We start from the raw sequence: 24,008 nt of genomic DNA, 5'->3' as shown, positions 1-24,008 counted from the left end.
CCTTGATTTAGCCCTGTGTCCTCCAAATTTATGGAATTACACTTTAATAGAATCAAGATCACATGATCTTGGAATATTGCGTCCAGTTTTGGTCACCGCGACATAAAAAAGAGGTAGAGATTGTGGAAACGGTACAGAGAAAAGCAACAAAAATGATTAGGGGATTTGAGGCTAAAACATGATGTACGGTTGAGGCAACTGGGTATGTCTCGTCTAAGGACTAGGGGTGACGTAGGTGGTCAACCTATTCTTCAAAGGACCTGAAGGCAGGGCAAGAATAGATGGAAACTAATCAAGGAGATTAGGACTCACTGGAGAAGAGCCTCATGCTGGGAAAGATTGAGGGCAAGAGAAGAACGGGACGACAGAGAATGAGGTGGCTGGATGGAGTCACCGAAGCAGTAGGCGTGAGCCTAAATGGACTCCAGAAGATGGTAGAGGACAGGAAGGCCTGGAGGAACGTTGTCCATGGGGTTGCGATGGGTCGGACACGACTTCGCAGCTAACAACAACAGCAACAAAATCAAGGAGAGCCAGTGGAAACAATTAACCAGTGGAACAACCTGCCTCCAGAAGTTGTGGGTGCTGCATCACCGGAGGCATTTAAGAAGAGATTGGACAACCATTTGTCTGCAATGGTATAGAGTTTCGCTTTTGAGCAGAAGGTTGGACTAGAAGAGGGATGCTACAACTGTTGGGTGAAAAAAAGGTCATAAGTCCCCTTTTCCCGTGCTGTGGTTACTTTGATCGGTCCCTCAACGATAGATAACATATATTGTCATTTTTTATTTATTTTTTACTGTGGGCACAACAGCACACCCGAATTTTTGTTGCTTGCTGGCAAAACGTACCCATACATAACACACATTTAAACATACTGTAAACAAGACGTATAGACCTACACCCTTACGTATAAGTAACATGTAAATATTAATCACTGCCCATCTTGAATACGTAACAACGGAGGGACGTTGCAGGTTGAACGGTTGTTAAGTTGAGGACTGCCCGTACATGACAGCTTATTGATTTGAACGTTAACCGTAGAGGTGGGATTCTGCCCTTAGACTTTTGCAACCCACGTTTTGCTAACAAAGAGGAGGGGACCCTAAAGCGAAGGTTGAGATGAAGACAGCGCTCAGATCCTTGGTTACGACGGGAAGGTCCAGACAGAAGCTTCCCCATTGTGTCCCAATAAAGCTCTTGAATGAACTTCTTTTTATAGCCGCTAAACGCATGCAAGTTTTGTGTCTTCGGCCACCTGCCAACTTAGCACCTGCTCTATTCTGATCTCCTCCAGTTGGAACAATGTGTACTTCCGGGCTGAGTGTTGATTCTTGATGATATTTAGTTTAGCCTCACTCTATACGGCCGGTGATCTTCCTGGCCATCTCATATTTTGCAGAGCCCAGGTGTCTTAATTAAAACTCATCGGCTCTCTAATAAGCCGCAGAGACCTGTTTCCAGCCCGTTAAAAAAGGGCAGTTAAAACAATGGAGGAGAAACACCTAAAAACGGAACATGGCTTCGCTTCTCCGGCTGTGTTTAATAGCTTTTTTTAAAAAAAATAATAATTAAAAAAAATCAGCTGCTGGGAGGGTGTCTCGGCAAATATTGTAAAGAAAAATGGAAAGACCGGGCAAAAATTATAGTCCGCGTTTGGAAAACATAAATGCTTCTGATTCAAGGAGAGCATGGCATGCTATAAATATGTGCGAAAAGGGTAGAGCTGGCGTATCATAAGTATATACTTTTATCTCAGGCTTCTGTGATGTCATGTGGCATAAATTGGTAAAATGAGCTTCACAGTTCAGTGGCAGAGGCTAATTTATGCAAATTCTCCTCAGAATTGGTTATTAACCTTGATCCTCATTTCCTGTGTTCTACATTAAGTCTTGCTTTGATTCGGTAATTATATTCCATGGTTAATCAACCTCACTCTTATTTTTTTTTTAAAAAAAATAATCATTTGGCTGGTCGTCATATAACATGATGTTGGGAAATCGGGTATTGTTAAGCCCTGGTGACTATTTTTAAAAAAATAATAGATTTTTTCCCCCATAAATGGGAATGGACTTTTTCCCCCCATCCAAAACATCTAAGAGAAGTAAAAAATGAAAACAATAAGCAAATAAAAACTCCATAAAGTCATAAGTGCCCATTCTAAGCCAAATTACAGCACAGAATCAGTAAAATATAATGCTATAATCCCTCATCAGATATAGGTAGTCCTTGTTTAGTAGCCACAATTGGGACAGGCTATTCATTCATTAAATGAAGCAGTCCTTAAATGAAACAGCGACTGTCCTTATGATCTTACTTCAGCTTTCCTCTGCTTTACAGACCTGGGGGGGGGGTCATAAATGTGAGGATTGGTTGCAATTCCCTGTCACAACTGCGAACAATTGTTGTTCAAAGCAGACACTAAATGAGGAATATTTGTAATTATAGTCAATAAAACACTCACTGGTTGTTTATGTGGGTAAAGCCAAAGAGAAGGTAACCTGGCTAAGTTCTTAAACTTTATTCCAAAATAAGAATTTTACTGGGAGGCAGAAATTAATTTGTCTTTAAGAAGACCAGCTGGCATAGAGAGACTTGACTTTTGATAATGGTTGTATTTTAAAAAATTAGCAGAGTGACCCAAAATTTCTGTTGCTAAGTGAGACATTTGTTAAGGGAATTCTGCCTCATTTCACGACCTTTCTTGCCACCGCCGTTAAGCGAAGCACTGCATTTGTTAAGTTAGTAAACACAGTTGTTAAGCGAATCTGGCTTCCCCCGTTGACTTTGCTTGCCAGAAGGTCGCGAAAGGGGATCACGTGACCCCGGGGCGCTGCGACCGTCGTAAATACGAGTCGAGTTATCAAGCGTCTGAATTTTGATCACGTGACCATGGTCGTAAGTGTGGGAAACGGTCATAAGTCACTTTTTTCAGTGCCGTTGTAACTTCGCACAGTCAGTAAAAGAACTGTTGTAAGTCGCGGACTAACTGCATATCGTCATTTCTTCCTTTTTCAAAAGAATCATCCATCCATTTATTTATTCGTCCAATCCAGAGCCTTGACTGTTGTAAGGGGACGTCCAATCAGGTCCAGTGGGAGGGGCTGTTGTGGGTCTTTTCATCCAATGGGAGAGAACCTTTCTCTGACATCATACTTTCCCTTTGAAACATCCTCTCCCCTTGTGCCCCTCCCTCCTCCCCGTCCTCCTCTTCCTCTCCCCCCCCCCACACGTTGACATTGGACCAGATTCCACTGTCTTTCCAGAAATCTCTTAAAATAAATAAATAAAATAAAATCTGGTTTTGTCAGCAGGCTTAGAGATCGCACGGAAAAAGAGAAAAATACGCAATTTTTTGTTGGCGTAAATTTTAGCTTTTGTGGGGGGGGGGCTCGACCTGAAGGCAGGCGTCTTAACATTCAGCCTGTATATTTTTATTAGCCTTTTTTTAAAAAAAAAAATTTCACTTGTAAACCTGGGAAACAATTAAAACAAGGTATTTCCTGTAACGGTGTTGTTCTTCAAAAAGTTACGATTTAAAACGTTAAAAAAAAACCCGATCAGAGTTTTGCCTGGTTGAAAACGTGCTGGGGGGGGGGCGTTTGAAAGTAACGCAAAAAAATAAATAAATCTCATCTTTGGTCAACTCTGATGTTTATTTTGGAACTCCAGTATTTTGGAACTTCCTGCCGGCTTGATTTGTTTTGTGTGTTGTTGTTTTTTTTAAAAAATGTGCTGAATCAAGTTTAGTACGGTATATTTGATATCGAAGCCCTTTATTGAAAATACGTGAGATCTTGCTAGGCTCGGCTATTGCAGCAAATTATAGCATTGTAGAACTGGTCTCCTCAGAGCGGATGGATGGAGGGATGGATGAAGCTTTTGTTTTTTTTTTTAATGCTAGCCCAAATTGACAGACCAGAGAATTTACTCTGTGAAGTTAATTCTGGAGCTTAGTTATATGTAGAAATTTCTGGGTGGGTTTTCTGCCCACATCTTGCCTTACCTTCTGACAATGTGGCCATTTAAAAGCCTTACAGCTCGCACAAAATACAAAGATGAAATGGGATAAGTGTATCTATTTTGGGAGGAAAAGATAAAAAAAACAGTGGTCTTCTCTTCAAGTCAGGTGTGACTTCATCAACACGCTTCTTGGCAACAAAAGCCTAAATTCAAACACTGAGCTAAAATCAGTCAAAATTGCACCCGTTTGTGCTTATAATGGTCTAATTGAGATGAAAAAGTTACAGCAAACAGCCATTTCAACACAAGCTTTTTGCTCACGTATTGTCTCTTTAAACTCCGGCATCCAAATTAAGTAAAAATATTTCCAGCTCCATTTTGTACTTTACAATATTTACAGGTGCCTGCAAAATTACTATTAGGAAATCTTTTTTTTTTATTTACTAGGGCTTCAGGGATTTAAATTTGAATTGGCTGCGTCTCTGCCACATATTTCTTTCTGATATTTTATAGTCAGCAACTATATAAAAATGTATATATAAGCACAGCTGGATCCCAGACGTGTAAGGAAGTGCTAGACCAAAGCTTTAGTGAATATTCATAAGTATGTACTTTGCATGAATTTTGTTGGCATTTCATGAAAAAAAAAATCTGTATAAACACATCAGGAAGTGCAAAAACCAAAGTAACATTTAAACAATGTGATTAAGCCAAAAGGGGGAAAGTGGGACCCAGATAAGAATTTCAAGGCTGCATTCCTGAAGGATTTGGTTTATTACAGTCATAATTCATTGAGGACAAATATTCTTTTTGCCACGATGGGCCTTTTCACTTCATCCACAGAATGTGGGGCACGAGATTTATGTAGTAAAGCACATTACTGTGTGCTGGGTCAGCATCTCATTGAAAAAAATTTTTTTTTAACTTGTAGCTTCTTTGGGGCTATAGATCACTGATAGGTTATAATGAACACAGGGGGGACAGTATTTTAAATGAGGAGCCTGTATTGCACCTGTTACATCAAGGCAGACAATTTTTTCTTTAAAAGAAACACAACCCAGTTCAGCTCACTGTTTTAAAGTAAGTTTCTCATTGTGTGGGAAATCCAGCAATGGGATAGCTTTAACTCTTTAAATGTGCTAGTGCATAACTTAATACAGGCAGTCCTCAACTTGATCTGAGTAAGGTTTTAAAACTTTATTCCCAAATAAGATAGTATCAAGATCATGTGAAGTGTTATTGCCACTTTATAACGCCATTGGTAAGGCCACACGTGGTATACTGCATCCAGTTTTGGTCACCACGATGTAAAAAAGATGTTGAATGTTCAGAGAAGAGCAACAAAGATGATCAGGGAACTGGAGGCTAAAACATATAAGGAACGGTTGCTGGAATTGGTTTATGTCTAATTTAACGAAGAGAAAGATGAGGGGGGACATGATAGCAGCCTTCCAGTATCTCAGGGGCTGCCCCAAAGAAGAGGGAGTCAAGCTCTTCTCCAAAGCGCCTGAAAGCAGGACAAGAAGCAACGGATGGAAACTAACCAAGGAGAGAAGCAACCTGGAACTAAGAATAAATTTCCTGACAGTGGGAACAATTAACCAGTGGAACAACCTGCCTCCAGAAGCTGTGAACACTGGAAGTTTTTAAGAAGAGATAGGACAACCGTTCGTCTGAAATGGTTCAGGGTTTCCTGCCTGAGCAGGGGGTTGGACTAGATGACCTCCAAGGTCCCTTCCAACTCTGTTACTGTGTTGTATCGGATGCGAAATTATACAGCAGCTTTTTATCACCTAAAGACGCACTCACAAAGGAAAGAGGGGAGTGATCTAAAATTCCAAATTTTTAGAAGATTCTCAGCATGGCCAAAGATGGAGCAATTTGTCTCCTTTCTCAACTTTTCCCCCCAGCCTGTTGCTTTAGCATAAGCCAGGATTCACTGCCCCGTGGCTTCATTTTTCATTCTCCAAATTTCCTCTCGGTTTTGTTATTCATGGTGGGTCCCTCGTCAAATCATATTCCATTCTTGCAAAACATCTGTTCGCTTTTCTCTTCCATCCCCCTTTTTTTTTTCTTCTCCTTCATCTTGGCTATTCTCAGCAACCTTGGTTGAAACCCCAGTCAGGCTGTACGATACAATCTGAGTGACTTAACCCTGTTGCATCAAAGCACATTTTATCTCTCTACCAGAATTCCTTGGCTTACTAGACAAACGAAAAGTGTGAAACCCAAACTCTGGAGATGATAGTGGATTTTGGAATGTTAGACAACACGGTATCCCCAGTAGAGAGTTTCACGTTTCTGGGGTCTTGTCATCTTCCCAGACTTGAAATGGACACCTAACATTGGATCCATCGTTAAAAAAAGCCCAACGAAGAATGTTCCTCCTGCTTCAACTCGGAAAACTCCAAGACTGGCCAAGGAGCTGCTGAGACAGTTCTACGGAGGAATTATTGAATCTTTCATTTACACCTCTACAACTGTCTGGTTTGGCAACCAAATAAGACAGACGCAGACTTCAACGGATAGTTAGAAGTGTAAAAACGAAACAAAAAAACCTATTGCTGCCAGCCTGCCTTCCATTGACCTGTATGCTTGTTGTTAGTTGTGAAGTCGTGTCCGACCCATCGCGACCCCATGGACAACGTTCCTCCAGGCCTTCCTGTCCTCTACCATTTTCTGGAGTCCATTTAGGCTCACGCCTACTGCTTCAGTGACTCCGTCCAGCCACCTCGTTCTCTGTCGTCCCCTTCTTCTCTTGCCCTCAACCTTTCCCAGCATTAGGCTCTTCTCCAATGAGTCCTTCCTTCTCATTAGGTGGCCAAAGGATTTGAGTTTCAACTTCAGGATCTGGCCTTCTAAAGAGCAGTCAGGGTTGATCTCCTCTAGGACTGACCGGTTTGATCGCCTTGCAGTCCAAGGGACTCGCAGGAGTCTTCTCCAGCACCATAGTCCAAAGGCCTCAATTCTTTGGCGCTCAGCCTTTTTTATGGTCCAACTTTCACAGCCATACATTGCAACTGGGAAGACCAGGGCCTTGACTATACGCACTTTTGTTGACAGGGTGATACATTCCAGGTTCTTATAGAGAAAAAATGACCTGTATACTGCTATGGGTCAGAAGGAGGGCTGAGAAAAATATCTACAGACCCCTCACATCCTGGACATAATTTTAACTTCTCCCCTCAGCACACTGCTTCTAGGGCATTGCACATCAGAACAACTAGACACAAGGAGAGTTTTTTCCCCTCCCATGCCATCACTCTGCTAAACACCAAATTTCCCAACAGTTACGTCCAAGGATGTAGGCTGTATGGCTGCTACCCTTCTCATCTTTCCGATTCCCTTCTACTATTGGTACCTTAAGATTATATTACTTAGTTGTTTGTTCTTTGTATGTACTCACCGAGAGCCCATGCACGGGAGACAATTTCCTCGTGTGTTTAATCACACCTGGCCAATAAAGAACTGTGTATCGTATTGTCAGTGGAATTGACAATAAATGCTGGACTCTCAAGTTGAGATGAAGAATCCATTGGGCGTAGTTGTGCTATCTTAGCATCACAAATAATTATTACACAGTGAACTGTGCTTAATGGGGGCGCGGGCAACAATGGCTTAGCAGTCAAAGACGCTGAGCTTGTCAGCTGGAACAGGGGTCCCCAACCCCCGGTCCGTGGACCGGTATCGGGCCGCGGCATTCCAGCAACCGATCCGCACAAACAAGCAAAGCCCCATCCACGGAATGCAGGCTGCGCACAAAACCACGTTGCTGGCTGAGGAATTCTGGGAGTTGAAGTCCACAAGTCATAAAAGGGCCAAGTTTGAAGACCCCTGCTTTAAACTGTGCTTGGTTAATAGTGTATTGGCTTAATAGTAACAGCAACGTAGTGCTGATGGGCATAGTATTTTTTTTTCAGGCAGCAGAATACTAATAAGGCTTGCTCCATCATTGCTGCAAAAGTCATGTAGACTTGTGACGTGCAGTAATCGTAATAAGCATCACTGGCTAGATGATCCCTTGCTATGTATTCACAGACCTATAGAACCCATAGCTTTCCTTAAGGTGCCAGCTTTTATTATGGCTTCATTTGAAAACTACTCAAGGTTATGTAAACTCCCCATGACATTTCTTCCTAGGGGATTGTGCAATGCCTATTACATTGATGAAAGCTTCACTTTTGGATGGAAAGCTCCCTTCCTTCCTTCCTTCCTTCCTTCCTTCCTTCCTTCCTTCCTTCCTTCCTTCCTTCCTTCCTTCCTTCCTTCCCTCCTCCTCCATCATCCATAATTCTGCAGGTACTAATTTGCACAAGTGGTGTTGAACAGAAGTGCTATGGGCGTCCTCTCCTTCATGGGAAGAAATTGGGATGTCAGACAATGGAGCGTGAGTGGCTTTTCAGCAGGCATTCATTAGAGACGCACGCTTGCCGTGTGAAGTATTCCAAGTGCACGCTCTGTGTGTGTGTGTGTGTGTGTGTACTTAAAAAGATGCAGAGGTTAATCTGCTATTAATATTTCATGGCTGATTAGTACAAGTGGGACCCAAAGCTTTACATCAGGGAGGTGATTATTGCTTCGGAAGTGTCTGCTGTTTTGTCTAAAATCCTTCAGCACAAAATTTATCCCTTGCCTGTGTGCCTTTGCTCCTGCTGTGTGTAACAGGGTTGTTGGCTCTACTCATTCGCACGATTACCAAGTGTTACCGTATGCAGCTATTGTTTCCTAGGGCTGGGCAGGTTGAATGAGAAGTAAAAGGTAAAGGTTCCCCCGCACATGCGTGCTAGTCGTTTCCAACTCTAGGGGCCGGTGCTCATCTCCGTTTCAAAGCCGAAGAGCCAGCGCTTGTCCGAGGACGTCTCCGTGGTCATGTGGCCGGCATGACTAGACGCCAAAGGCGCACGCAACGCTGTTACCTTCCCACCGGAGTGGTCCCTATTTTTCTACTTGCATTTTTACGTGCTTTCGAACTGCTAGGTTGGCAGAAGCTGGGACGAGTAACAGGCGCTCACTCAGTTACGCAGCACTCGGGATTCGACCCGCCAAACTGCCGACCTTCTGATCGACAAGCTCAGCGTCCTAACCCACTGAGCCACCCCCACTGAGCCACAGCGTCCCTTGTATGATAGGGTTCAAATATGATTAAAACGCACAGAGCCCAAACATTTGACGGTTTGTCCTTCTTTTTTATCATCTGAACTTTCCCCCTTGCCTGGAAAGATAAATCCATTTCTAGACAATGTAACACCTTATCCCTTAGTTGCTTTTTTTTTTTGACTGCAACTAGTGGGTTTCTCAAAGTTGCAGTCCCAATACATAATTTGCACCACCAGCACTTTGGAAGTTGATATACGCAGATAAGAAGCATACCTGGGAAAGTAAGCAGAATCAGTGCATATAAAATTAATATGGGACTGTTGCATAGGGCTCTTGACCTTATTGCTAACTGCATAAAGTGTTCTCAGTGTCCAGTGATTCACTTAACAACCGTGGCAAAAAAAAAGGTCATAAAATTGGGCCAAACTCTACAGGCGCTTTGCTTAACAAGGCAAATTGTCAACTCTCTTGTGCTTGTAATTCGAGGCGTGTATTGTTATTTATTATAAATCTAGCAACGGACCTTTTGGTGGTGGTGTGTTTTATTATACTGTTGCTGTTATGGATCTTTCACCTTGGATTATGCTATCGTCGTTATACTAGAACTTCCAAATTCCCCTTAAAGATGAGCGAACTGAAAAGGCTGAGTTGAAATAATGTTATATCTAATATTACTTAGCTTTCTAAGCTAAGCACCAAAGGGCTTCTGGATTGAGGGGGTTAGCCGGTGACATCGCCCTTGCTAATGGATAATGACATTTTATAGTTTAGCCTGTACAGTCTCTTCTCCTGTGGTACCTGAAATTAAATAGCTTTTAAAAAATTGGGTGAAATTGCCCTTCATCTCATAAGCTAGCTGTCATGGTTCCGATAGACGAAACCCATCAAAAGCTTACCGGTTGAGCTCCGGACGGCTCCCGACCTTCGCTCCTTCCGACGTGATCTAAAAACTTATTTATTTGAACAATCCGGCCTGGTCTGATGGGTTTGGGGTTTTAACATTGATTTTAACTAATTTATTGCATCGGGCACAATTATTTAATGTTTTTTTTAACTTTTGTATCTTGTATTTTTTGATATTTATTGCCCTGTACACCGCCCTGAGTCCTTCGGGAGAAGGGCGGTATAAAAATCAAATAAATCAAATCAAATCAAAAGGACTTTGAGGCAAGAATTCTTCCTCAAAGAACATTTATTCAGGAAACAAAGTATCGGCACTGCATAGTTGAACCCAAAAACTAAATTCTCTTCCCCCGGATGCAAAGTAACAAAGCACAATTCCCACCCTCAGTAAACTGTCATCAAGCTTATAAAACACAATTAGCTTAAAGTGGGGGATTTCTCCTCAGCCCGCCAAAACGTTATCAGCTTAAGCATTATTATTATTATTATTATTATTATTATTATTATTATTATTATTATTATTATTATTATTATTATTATTATTATTATGGCTACACTTGAATTCTAAAAGCATGTTAAAGCATGTTAAAGGAGAAGAGAAAATGGCTGCCTTTTCATCAGTTAGCAGGAACATCCAATGTTAAGCAGCAACGATGACACTAGCATTTCAAATTGACTAGTTTGGGCAAACTCTCAATCTGTTCTAGAAACATTAAGAAATAATCAGCTTTAGCCTCTGGAAGTACAGTTTCAAACTTCAGCTCCCAACCGTGTTGTGAATTCAGCTTCCCACGAAATAGTGTTTTAAAATGTTATGCCTATTTGAAAAATTAAGCCACCAGCTCATTTTGAATTATGGATTGCCGTTTGTAATTAAACCTTCATACCACGTGACAGTGAGCGAGATCGGATCAATATCCTTTCAGCACTTAATTATCCTAATCCTTTAAAATAGACAGCAATTAGCACCTGCCTTTCACACTCCTTCAAAAAAAAAAATACCAAAGCTGTAATACATCAAGCAGGGATTGGCATTAAGGTAATTTTTTTGTTTTGAAATGTGTTAACGAAGACCTAATATTGTGGAGCAGTTCTAATTTTCTGTAGCCCACTAATTGTGCTAGTGATGTCAAAAATTACAAAAAATTGACGGTGCAGTTCTTTAGAGATGAATCACTACATTGGCTTAGAGTCTAATTGGAAATGCTTGAAGGAACCATATTCTGAATTTGAATTTGAATGTGAAAAAGGATGTGTCTTCACCCACTAAAGGGAGTATCCGAATAGAATCTTCCTGTCTTCGGCGGGAAAGATATTCTCCTACATTCAGATAATAGGCCTCTGCATTTATTAATACTCCTTTCTTAGCAAACACTTGTTTGTAGAAAGTAATAGAATTAACAGAATTGGAAGGGACCGTGGAGGTCTTCTCTAGGCCATTCCCCTGCTCAAGCAGAAAACCCTATACCAGGGGTCTTCAAACTTGACCCTTCTATGACTTGTGGACTTCAACTTCCAGAATTCCTCAGCCAGGCACGCTGGCTGAGGGATTCTGGGAGTTGAAGTCTACAAGTCATAAAAGGGCCACGTTTGAAGACCCCTGCTCTATACCATTTCAGACAAATGGTTGTCCAGTCCCTTCTTAAAAGCCTCCAGTCTTGGAGCATCCATAACATCTGGAGGCAAGCAGTTCCACTGGCTGATTGTGCTCCCTGTCAGGAAATTTCTCCTTAGTTCCTACATTGCTTCCCTCTTTATTCAGTTTCCATCCGTTGCTTCTTGCCCTGCCTTCAGGCGTTTGGGAGAATAGCTTGACTCCCTCTTCTTTGGGGCAGCCCCCTCGAATATCGGAAGACTGCGATCACGCCACCCCTGGTCCTTCTGTTCATCGGATCAGCCATGCCTAGTTCCTGCAACCGTTCTTCATGTCTTTTAGCCATTGTCTCTCTTCTCTGCACTCTTTCCGGAGTCTCAACATCTTTTTTTTATATATATTGTGGTGGTCAAAATTAGATGCAGTGTTTCAAGTGTGGTGTTACGAAGGTATTGTAAAGCGATAATATCACTTAATGTGATCTTGATTCTATCCTCTTTATGCCAGGGGTGTTCAAACTTGGCCCTTTTTTGACTTGTGGACTTCAACTCTCAGAATTCCTCAGCCAAGGCACACTGGCTGAGGGATTCTGGGAGTTGAAGTCCACAAGTCACAAAAGGGCCAAGTGTGAAGACCCATGCCTAAGTGCAAACCCCGCTTCTTTGTATCTTGAATTGTAGGTAGCTTGGGCTAGATAGGTAGTTCATGAATTAAGAACATTTCGCTTAGTGACCATCCCGAAGTCACAGCGGCACTGAAAAATATGACTTATGACTCATGCCTAAGGCAGGACTAGAACTCCCAGTCTCCTGGTGTTTGGCCCAAAGTCAGCCCCAGCTGGCTTTCGTGCCTGAGGCGGGACTAGAAGTCCCAGTCTCCCAGTTTTTAGCCTGGTGCTTTAACTACTTAGACTAAATCGGCTCCCTGCAGTCCTTTCAATAGTGATTGTGAGAACAAAAAAGCCACACACACCCCATTTTTTTCACTGTTTTTAAAGAAATAGCTTTCTCTTTCATTTCACTCCCCTAGAAACCTAGCACGTTTTTTCTTATTGCATAGAGGAGTTTTTAATTCTGCATAATTGGTGCAAGCCCATTGAACGTAATACCACGAGGCTAGTTTTATGGGCATTTTGTCTAAAATGAGTTTTCAAACTGACACCTGGGGCTCAGAGTGCCATTACAATCCAGGGCTTTGAACATCTGTACGAATCTGGCAGCAGTGGGTTTTTTGGACCGGCTTTGCCAAAAGAATTTAATTTTAATTAAATTGTTCATTTTAAGCTTCCCTTCTAAGAACAAAGTCAAGCAAATCAACGAAACCACTCAGCGATGGCCATGTGGCAGACTCTGCTGACAGTTCAGAATATTTCAGTTATACTCTGGATAAAAAGTAATTTACAAAGTAAAACGTAACAAAGACAAGAACACAATGGCAGCGATTGTGATCTATTGGCAGTTCTGTATGTCTTAAAAATTTGGTAGAAAGGTAAGTTAACATTCTAAGCAAAACCTCGCTGTAAATGATGACAAGGCAAGCAAATATTATACAGTATAGCTTTCTTGAAAGGTGAATACCTATTGAGCAATTATCTGCGCAGTGTGATCCAGAATATGTGTGTGTGTGCGCTCGCGCGCGCACACATGCACAGACAGACACTAGCATAAAAACTAAATTTTACAGGTCTTTCCTAAACATCCAAAATGAAGAAGATTAGCAGTTTTGCTTGAAGGAAGGGATTGTGTCATTGGAACAGAAATACGAAGGAGAAAAAAGACCGTTCAGTTAGCATCCATCTATGAATTGCTCAAGCTTTTATTGTTCAAAGAATTAGGAAATTCAAATCTGGTGGCCAAGGATCCGGCTTACTCCGATCAGCAACCTTGTATTGTCTTTAGTTTCGCACTCAAACCTTTCGCTCTACAGTGGCTTGTTATTCTTAAAGCATTAATCAGAAATTTATTATCCGGCCTGACACCATTTTAAATTTATAGCCAGAAGACAGAGGCAGCAATTTTACAGTGCTGACCTTCTGTTCCATTTTACCACATTTTAGGAAGAGCCTCGGAAATTGATGACATTTTGTTGTTAAGGCAGAGCTGGCGCATTTGTAAGGCAAGGGCAAGGCCGTCTGTTGAATTCCGCATCCTCCATATTATTTAGATGGGTCCAACTCCAAGTCCTCCAAATTGGTGTGTTTGCGCGAGCTTTTATGAGCCTCGTGTCATTCCCACTGTGGAATATGAGCCATTTTCATTGGTGGTTTCCGAGCATAGGAGGCCAGCTGCCAGCGTACCCTGGAAAATATGATTAGCCAATAATGGTACACTCGGGTCTAAAAAAGCAGTTGCAATAACATATTAGGCCCATTATGCTTCACCATTGGCTGAATGAGGATTTATCTAAATGAAGAGCAATTTTCCTCCTTAACGCAGAGGTTCACAAAATTTGGGAGGCAGAGAATAAAATATCTGCCTACGGTTTCAGAATGGCATCCATTTCTGTCTTGCGTTTCTAAAGCACTAGTCCAAAATTATTTCGATACACAGAGAGAGAGAGGAGAGAATAGAATAGAATAGAATTAGAATTAGAATTAGAAATTAGAATAGAATAGAATAGAATTAGAAATGAACAGAATAGAATAGAATAGAATAGAATAGAATAGAATAGAATAGAATAGAATAGAATAGAATAGAATTAGAAATTAGAATAGAACAGAATTAGAAATATAGAACAGAATTAGAAATAAAGAACAGTAGAATAGAATTAGAAATATAGAATAGAATTAGAAATTAGAATAAAAGAGAATAGAATTAGAAATGAACAGAATAGAGTAGGATAGAGTAGAATAGAATTATAAATATAGAATAGAATTAGAAATTAGAATAGAACAGAATTAGAAATATAGAATAGAATTAGAAATTAGAATAGAACAGAATTAGAAATATAGAATAGAATTAGAAATAAAGAACAGAATAGAATAGATATGGAATAGAATAGAATTATAAATATAGAATAGAATTAGAATAGAACAGAATTAGAAATATAGAACAGAATAGAATAGATATGGAATAGAATAGAATTATAAATATAGAATAGAATTAGAATAGAATAGAATTAGAAATATAGAATAGAATTATAAATATAGAATAGAATTAGAAATTAGAATAAAAGAGAATAGAATTAGAAATGAACAGAATAGAGTAGGATAGAGTAGAATAGAATTATAAATATAGAATAGAATTAGAAATTAGAATAGAACAGAATTATAAATATAGAATAGAATTAGAAATTAGAATAGAACAGAATTAGAAATATAGAACAGAATTAGAAATATAGAATAGAATTAGAAATAAAGAACAGAGTAGAGTAGAATAGAATCGAATTAGAAATATAGAACAGAATTAGAAATAAAGAACAGAAGAGAAGAGAAGAGGTATGCAACCTGAAAGCAATTAATTGCTACAATATGGCTGCCAGCCATACTTCCACAGAATTTTCTGTAATTTGGCTACAGTGTTCCCTTACTAGACAAAGTCACTGGGTCTAATTCTTAAAATATATACTGTAGGTAAACTTAGATAATATGGAATAATATAGATCATTGTTTCCACGAGACCCGTAGGAAGTTTTGTTTATAAGGGAGGTTTTTGTTTGATGCTGTAGAATAAATTATTTTTTCTATCCAGACGAATAATAACATTTTCAGGTGATAAAATTGTAGGGTGCTGGAAAAGATAATATGATGTGGCATGATATGATGCTGCTGTCATGCAAGCACAGGTAATCCTTGACTTACAACAGCTCGTTTAGTGACTGTTCAAAGTTACAACGGCACTGAAAAACGGGACTTACGACTGTTTTTCAAAGTTTACGGCCTTTGCAGCATTCCCACGATCATGTGATCAAAATTCAAAGCCGGGCAACTGGTTCATACTTATGACTATGATTTATGCTTCCCACAAGCAAAGTCAGCGGGGAAGCCCGATTAACAACCGGGTTACTCACTTCTCAAGTTCAGTGATACTCTTACCAACTCTTTGCAAGAAAGCTTGTAAAATGGAGTAAAACTCACTTAGCAACGGAAATGTTGGGCTCAACTGTGGTCCCAAGTCAAGGACTATCTGTAGACGGCAATCGTGCCGTCTTTGCAGTAAGACCAGCGTGGGTGGGGGGAAAAAAAGCCAAACCAACTCACCTTTCTCTCCATTTTTAGATTACTTCTCTTGTAACGCTGCAACTGTTAACCTTGGTTGGTCACGACGATCAGTTTAACGGACCAAGATACAAATGTGCAGTCTCCCTGGATTTCATCAGAGCTATTTCAAGGTAAACTCTGTCGCTGTCTTCTAATATTACAGGCACATATATTTTTTTTACATAAGGGAAAAAAGAAAAGCCAAAGATGCTTTTTCCAACAGGCAACTGGATTTCCTTTGTTTTTTCGTTTGAAGACATTTCGCTTCTCATCCCAGAAGCTTCTTCAGCTCTGACCGCATACTGGGGGGAATGGAAAGATTTATACTCCTTGCAGAGAGCTGGTCATTTGCATTATTTTAGAGCAGGGGTGTCAAACTCAATTTCATTGAGGGCCGCATCAGCATTGCGGTTGCCCTCAGGGGGCCGGGTGGGTGTGGCCAGGGTGGGTGTGGCCTACTGGGTGGGCGTGGCTAGAGTGCGTATGGCCTACTGGGTGGGCGTGGCCAGCTCTACATCGTTCGCATCAAGGGTGCCTATGGGGTCCTGGGCAGGAGTGGGACAGATCTGAGGGTCTCTGGCAGAAGGAGGGTCTCTGGGCCAGGGCCAAGGCAGTGGGGGCCGTTCCCTCACTGTTTCCAGGATGGCTTCGCGGGCCGCATGAAACCACTTCGCGGGCCGGATCCGGCCCCCGGGCCTTGTGTTTGACATGTCTGTTTTAGAGAGTCGTTGAGGCCTCCTGGAGGTTTGTCTGAGGTGTCACCTGAATAGTGCAAATAGGTGTGGAGCCTTCATGGAACTGTTGAAAGGACTGCATTGTAGACAGGAAATAGATGATGTTGGATTCCCCCTGTGTTGAGAGGGGGGCTGTTCGGTTTTGACTAGATGGCCTCTTGGATCCCCCTTTCAAACCAGCGGTCCTCTCGGTCCGAAATGTGGACTTTGCTGTCTTGGAAAGAGCGGCCTTGGTCTTTCAAGTGCAGATGGACTCCTGACTCTTGTCCTGTTGGGTTTGCTCTCCTACGTTGTGTCCTGCGTTCGTGAAGTGGTTGCTTCAATTTCTGTTGCTAAGTGAGACAAAGTGAATTTTGCCCCATTTTAACAGCCTCCCTTGCCACGGTTGTTAAGTGAATCACTGCATTTGTTAAGTTAGCATGACAGTTGTCAAGTCAGACTGGCTTTCCCCATTGACCTGGCTTGTCAAAAGGTTGCAGAAGGGGATCACGGGACACCCGGACGCTGCGTCCGTCATAAATAGGAGTCAATTGCCACGCGACTGAATTCTGATCCGGTGTCCCTGGGGATGCTGCCTTGGATCGTAAGAGTGAAAAATGGTCAGGAATCCCTTTTTTTTTCCTGTGCCGTCGTAACTGAATGGTGACTAACTGGACTGTTGTAAGTCGAGGACTACATGTTCTCAGTTTTTCATCCTTTTTTAAAAAAATAACTTATTTATCTCCAAAGTTAAGATACAAAACGGGGATGGGGAAAAGAGAAAAAAACAAGCAAACAAACATCAAGCTTTTCGTGCTTTTGATTTGGCTCTGAACCTATTTTGATTTGGCAATGGGCAGGAGTACAATCTGTACAGCTAAGGCTTGAGTTGTCCACTGCATTTGTTCCTGAAAATGTTGGGTCTTCCCTTGATGACACGTGCAGTAGTTACATCCAGTGAAACAATTACAGTGTTTGAACAGGATACAATATGACACTGCCTTTGAAAAATGTTTAGAAACTACATCAGGTCCAAAAACTTAGAACGAAATTAAGTGATTCCCTTCTTAGAATTCTTTTAGTGGTCCATTGAAAAACACTTACAAAGATAGAGGTAGGTAGGTAGGTAGGTAGGTAGATGGATAGATAGATAGATAGATAGATAGATAGATAGATAGATAGATAGATAGATAGATAGATAGATAGATAGATAGATAGATGATAGATAGATAGATAGATAGATAGATAGATAGATAGATAGATAGATAGATAGATAGATAGATAGATAGATAGTGTCAGGACCTACCTCAATCCACATCTTAGGAAATAAGAACTCTTGGATGCAAGTTTAGTCCAAAAGGAAAATGTTTACTAGGATGGAATCGATTGTGGGAATACAAGATGGAATCTGACGAAAGTTACATTTCAATCCTATATAAACCATTCCCATTTCAGCCCCTCCCCTCATCCATTTGGTCAGGCTGTCGTCAGTTGCTAGGTGTCAGGTCCTTCCATGGGAAAGGGAACTCTCCTTGGTTTTATGGTTATTGCTTTCCTTTTCAGTTGTAAATGAAGATGGGATCCAGACCTGTCTGTCCCCCACCCTTCCCCCGTTAAAACATCCCCTGTTGTTTGAAAATCACTTTAGTAACCATCCTCTCCCCCCCCCCCTCGGAGAGATGGCAGAAGCCCCAGAAATAGCACGTTGTTCTACCTATACAATTATGAAATGTGATATAAATGGATTCTGACAGATAGATAGATAGATAGATAGATAGATAGATAGATAGATAGATAGATAGATAGATGATAGATAGATAGATAGATAGATAGATGATAGATAGATAGATAGATAGATAGATAGATAGATAGATAGATAGATAGATAGGTGTATGTATGTGGATAGATAGATGGATAGATAGATAGATAGATAGATAGATAGATAGATAGATAGATAGATAGATAGATAGATAGATAGATATGGATGGATAGATAGATAGGATAGATATGGATGGATAGATAGATAGATAGGTGGGTGTATGTATGGATAGATAGATAGATAGATAGATAGATAGATAGATAGATAGATAGATAGATAGATAGATAGATAGATATGGATGGATGGATAGATAGTGGGTGTATGTATGTGGATAGATAGAGATAGATAGATAGATAGATAGATAGATAGATAGATAGATAGATAGATAGATAGATAGATAGATAGATAGATATACAGACAGATAGATTGAATGGATGGATAGACAGACAGACAAATAGATATGGATGGATAGATAGATAAATAGGTGGGTGTATGTATGTGGATAGATAGATAGATAGATAGATAGATAGATAGATAGATGTGGATAGATAGATAGATAGATAGATAGATAGATAGATAGATAGATAGATAGATAGATAGATAGATAGATAGATAGATAGATGTGGATGGATAGATAGATAGATAGATAGATATAGATAGATAGATAGATAGATAGATAGATAGATAGATAGATAGATAGATAGATAGATAGATAGATAGATATGGATGGATGGATAGATAGTGGGTGTATGTATGTGGATAGATAGAGATAGATAGATAGATAGATAGATAGATAGATAGATAGATAGATAGATAGATAGATATACAGACAGATAGATTGAATGGATGGATAGACAGACAGACAAATAGATATGGATGGATAGATAGATAAATAGGTGGGTGTATGTATGTGGATAGATAGATAGATAGATAGATAGATAGATAGATAGATAGATGTGGATAGATAGATAGATAGATAGATAGATAGATAGATAGATAGATAGATAGATAGATAGATAGATGTGGATGGATAGATAGATAGATAGATAGATAGATAGATAGATAGATATAGATAGATAGATAGATAGATAGATAGATAGATAGATAGATAGATAGATGATAGATAGATGGATAGATAGATAGAATGGATGGATGGATAGATAGATAGATAGATAGATAGATGATAGATAGATAGATAGATAGATAGATAGATAGATAGATAGATAGATAGATAGATAGATAGATAGATGATAGATGGATAGAATGGATGGATAGATAGACTGACTCATACAGATGGAGAGTGAGAGAAAGAGAGTGAGAGATAAGAATCGGGCACTGAAAAAAGTGATTTATGACCATTTTTCACACTTACGACCATTGCAGCATCCATCCCCAGGGTCACTTGTTCAAAATGCAGACGCTTGGCCACTGACTCATATTTATGACGGTGGCTGCGTCCCGGGGTCACGTGATCCCTTTTTGCAGCCTTCTGACAAGCACAGTCAACGGGGGAAGATGGAATCACTTAACCACCGCGTTACTAACTTAACAACGACAGCGATTCCCTTAACAACCGTGGCAAGGAAGGTAAAATGGGCAAACTTCAATTAATAACTGTCTTGCTTAGCAACAGAAATTTTATGCAGGTAATCCTCGACTGACGACCAATTGTGGTCGTAAGTCGAGAACTACCTGTACGTTGTTAGAAGCAGTTTACTTTTAGAAGCCTGCTTATTTTTAGGATTTTAGGGTTAGGGTCCCCTCACTCAGAGACGTGGTAGAAAAGTCAGGGTCTGTTTGGTTGCTACTCATGGAGATTGAGATTAGCTGCTAAGAGAGCCCAAGTTTGTGTCTGCACTATTTTTGTCCTGGCAGACAAAATATTTCCTTATTCCAGTAAATATTTAGCCTTTCAGCAGGTGTCCTGTTATTTCATTTTAATGCTTTCTTTATAGCCGAAGTGTTATTTATGCTTTTATACTTGTGAATTTGATTTGTTCTTTTTTTCCCCCCTCCTACTGTTTTTAATGTTCCTTTTCGTAGCTGTTTTGAGCTTACTTTCAGTGGGAAAACAATAAATAAAATCTCTAAACTTGCTGATGTTTAAACGATCAGACTTTTGCCTGGTCTGGCATAACAGCATTCGCAGTCAGGAAAAAACATTACTTCATCTCTCTCTCTCTTTTTTTTTTCCCCTAAATCGACAGTTTTGAAGTTCGGGCAATATTCATTCTAAGCATTTTTGAGAAATCCCAAGTTAAGAAGTCGTGTTATTTTCAGCTGGCCTGTGAATTTTTTTCCTTAAAGGCTATCTTTATACGAAGCACAGTGCGGCTGTGCACACTTTGAACACGATTCAGAAATAGTGCTAAAGATTCTCCCAAACAGCCTTTTTTTTAAAACAACAACAACAACAACCGGAAATCATTTTAGCCCTGCCTCTCTTTTTTTTTCAGCCTTCCTGGTAAACTAAAATGAAAAGCATTCACTTCAAGCACTGACCCTTTAAAACAACTACATCTTTCTTGAAGCTCATATGGAAGCCTGAAAAAAGAGAGGCTGCTTTAATGAACGGAGAGCCGGTAGCTTCTGCCTTAAACGATATTCTTACCACGTCTTAAAAAGGTCACCAGTTGTTGTTCTTTTTGTAGGCAGCCAGATGTTTTAGATTAAATAATGCGTTACGACAACCTATTGCTTTGTCAAGGAAACAGTGTTACGGCTCTTTAATCTAGGCTTTACATCTTGCCCATGTTAATGGCATTCAGTTTTTATGAATAATGCCACTAATCGAGTAAATTTCATAACTGTCACTTCAGCTGCAAGCATATTAGAAGCTTTCATGTTTTGTATAATTCCGTAGTCACGAATTACTTTCTAAACGTGGCCTTAACAACGATGCCGAAACTGGAACAGATTGCCTTGAAAAGCAGAGATAATTTAATAGTTAAAATTACAATTTCTTGCTCTTTTTACAATGATATACACTTGTGGAAAAAACCCTTTCCTTTTTGGATTTCTTCATTTTTTGTATAGAAATAAGGAAGCCTCGGCATTGAATCTTAATACCAAAGATCAAAATTAATTTCAGAAGAAGGGTGGGGGGGGGGGAGAAGGAATATTTTTACGCTTCTAAGGCATCATTCTTTATTCTAACAAAGCAGAAAAATACATTCCGAGTATTCTTGGATTGTTCAAGTTTCATTAAATGGCAGGGGTTAACCACAGCTAAGAATGGAAGAATGCGGATTGCAAATTAATGCATATGAAGGAGTTATGCCATACATAATGCTAGAACAGGTGGTTTGGAAGAAGACCAGAATGTTCAATAGCGGACACAATTGCTGTTTTGCATCTCCAAATAGTGAGCTGTATTTACTAGCTTTTTTTAAAAAAAAAATCTTTTTTAATCTGGAGCTAAAATTTTTATTTGGCTTAAATTGCGGGTAATTTTTTGTATCTGAAAATCTGTGCAACTAGAAAACGTCATTCCTAATATGCTTCTGAATAAGTTATACATCAGCAGGAATGCTTTCCTTCCTTCCTTCCTTCCTTCCTTCCTTCCTTCCTTCCTTCCTTCCTTCCTTCCTTCCTTCCTTCCTTCCTTCCTTCCTTCCTTCCTTCCCTCCCTCCCTCCCTCCCTCCCTCCCTCCCTCCCTCTCATACATGGCATATACATATTAGCATATCTGTCACTCAGTAAGCTAAAATAATAAACTTGGCACATCATTCCTCTGATTAGCATTCCTATCATCTTTTCAAAGAGAGAAAATGACTTACAAAATCAAACTATGTCCTACCTGAAACATTTCCAAATTTCTTTCTACTGAAAGGCACCATATAGTTTTGAGAGGGGGAAAAAAGTTAGTTTAAGAACAAGGCAATTTTATCTTTAGAATTCATAGGGAAGAAAGAAAACTAAAAGCAATCAAAACCCACATAAATATGACTGCTTAAAGCAGACAAAGGCATCCTATACCTGAAGCACGTTTTATAAGGGCAGAACAAATCCGCTGTTTACTTTTTTCCCCCCAGCATTTAAGTTGCATCCAATTTCTTTGTCAACCTGCAGTTTAAAACAAATGATAGACCTAAATAGAAAATGTACATGGACTTTTATACAGTATTTTGCATATATATATATATATATATATATATATATATATCCTCAGAAAACACACACACACACACATTTATGTCTTTGCTACATATCATTCCCGAAACATGATTTTAGGCAACTTTTGCCTTGAGAATTGTATGATGGACTTTCCCTAAAGTATACTGTTGAAAAACCTTAAAGTTCCAATTGGCATCCTATTTTTTATTTTTATTTTTAAAAATGCATCCCAAGTAAATTTCTTCTCTTATCTTTAGTCTCTTCTCACCAGTATAATGATATAACGAGGTGTTGGAAGAAAATCTTAAGGCTTAGTTCCTACAAGGGGAGATTGGAGTCAGGTGCTGTTTTCCAGTATTTTAAAGCTGCATCGAAAACAATTAGCATCTCACTGATAAGTCAATATTTATTTATTGCCGTAAACTATAATCGCGTACAACAGATGAAACAACAAATACACGGCGCAACTAAAAAAAAAAAAAAGCAGGAAGGCATAGCTAATTGTCTTCTAATATTACCTTCTTTCAGAGCTTAAATATACTTACAGTTTCCATCCAGTCATCTTGAAGTGGGCCTGGAAAGAAATCTCAAGTTGGATTAAGATCGGTCTTACCCTCATGAGAGCAGAATCTTTTGTTATTTGCACGACTGGTTGCATTCCCTTAGCACTCCCAAATTGGAAGGGGTGGGGGATGAGGAGATGAAAGCTCTGGATCTGTTATCCAGATCAGAGGGATGGAAGAGGCTTTAGAGGTCTTCTAGTCCAGCCCCCTGCTCAAAGCAAGAAACCTTACCCCCTCTGGATCGAACGGCTGTCCAGTCTTTTCTTGAAAACCTCCAGCGATGGAGCGCCCGGGAGGCAAGCTATTCCATGGATTCATGGTTCTCACCGCCAGGAAATTGAACAAGCTTCCACCATATTTTTAGTATAACAAAAAAAACCTTCCATCTGTATTTTGGAAATTCGTCCACATCCATGGGTGGGATCGAAAGCCAATTGCCCAGTTGGAAGTAGCCCAGAACAATTTCCCAAGAATTGTTTTTGGGTCTTCCCCAAATTATTTCTGCTGCTTTTCTAAAAAATGAAGGTTAAGCTATCTGGATGGTCTTAAAATCTACCTTGCACTTTTAAGGTCCTGGGGAAAAAACCCTGAAAGTCTTCAAAAACCTACCGATCTTCTATACCAGGGTTGTCAAACTCAATTTCATTGAGGGCCGCATCAGCATTGTGGTTGCCCTCAGGGGGCCGGGTGGGTATGGCCAGGGTGGGCGTGGCCTACTGGGTGGGCGTGGCTAGAGTGCGTATGGCCTACTGGGTGGGCGTGGCCAGCTCTACATCGTTCGCATCAAGGGTGCCTATGGGGGCCCGGGCAGGAGTGGGACAGATCTGAGGGTCTCTGGCAGAAGGAGGGTCTCTGGGCCAGGGCCAAGGCAGTGGGGGCCGTTCCCTCACTGTGTCCAGGATGGCTTCGCGGGCCACATGAAACCACTTCGCGGGCCGGATCCGGCCCCCGGGCCTTGTGTTTGACATGTCTGCTTTAGGAAATAAAAGCAGTCCTCTCTTCTCTATGACAGTCTTTTAAGGGCTGGAAGACGGCTGTCGT

The 24,008-nt window shown here is 40.3% G+C and overlaps 1 protein-coding gene across 5 annotated transcripts in view; it reads left to right on the top strand.

The window, feature by feature from the left end:
- Positions 1-24,008, top strand: part of ORC5 (origin recognition complex subunit 5) — a 90,457-nt gene that overhangs the window by 51,450 nt on the left and 14,999 nt on the right. For all 5 annotated transcript variants that reach the window (XR_014026946.1, XM_081331325.1, XM_081331324.1 and 2 more), the window contains one exon: positions 15,774-15,886. Coding sequence is in view for 4 of the 5 variants with exons in the window: in XM_081331325.1 (XP_081187451.1) it covers positions 15,774-15,886 (113 nt within the window). In the remaining variant the exon portion in view is untranslated. The remainder of the gene's footprint in view (positions 1-15,773; positions 15,887-24,008) is intronic.

The sequence above is a fragment of the Vipera berus genome (assembly GCF_964194415.1).
Source record: "Vipera berus genome assembly, chromosome: 6".
NCBI lineage: Eukaryota > Metazoa > Chordata > Lepidosauria > Squamata > Viperidae > Vipera > Vipera berus.
Note: the sequence above shows the minus strand (reverse complement) of the source record. Positions and strands in the feature narration are given on the sequence as shown.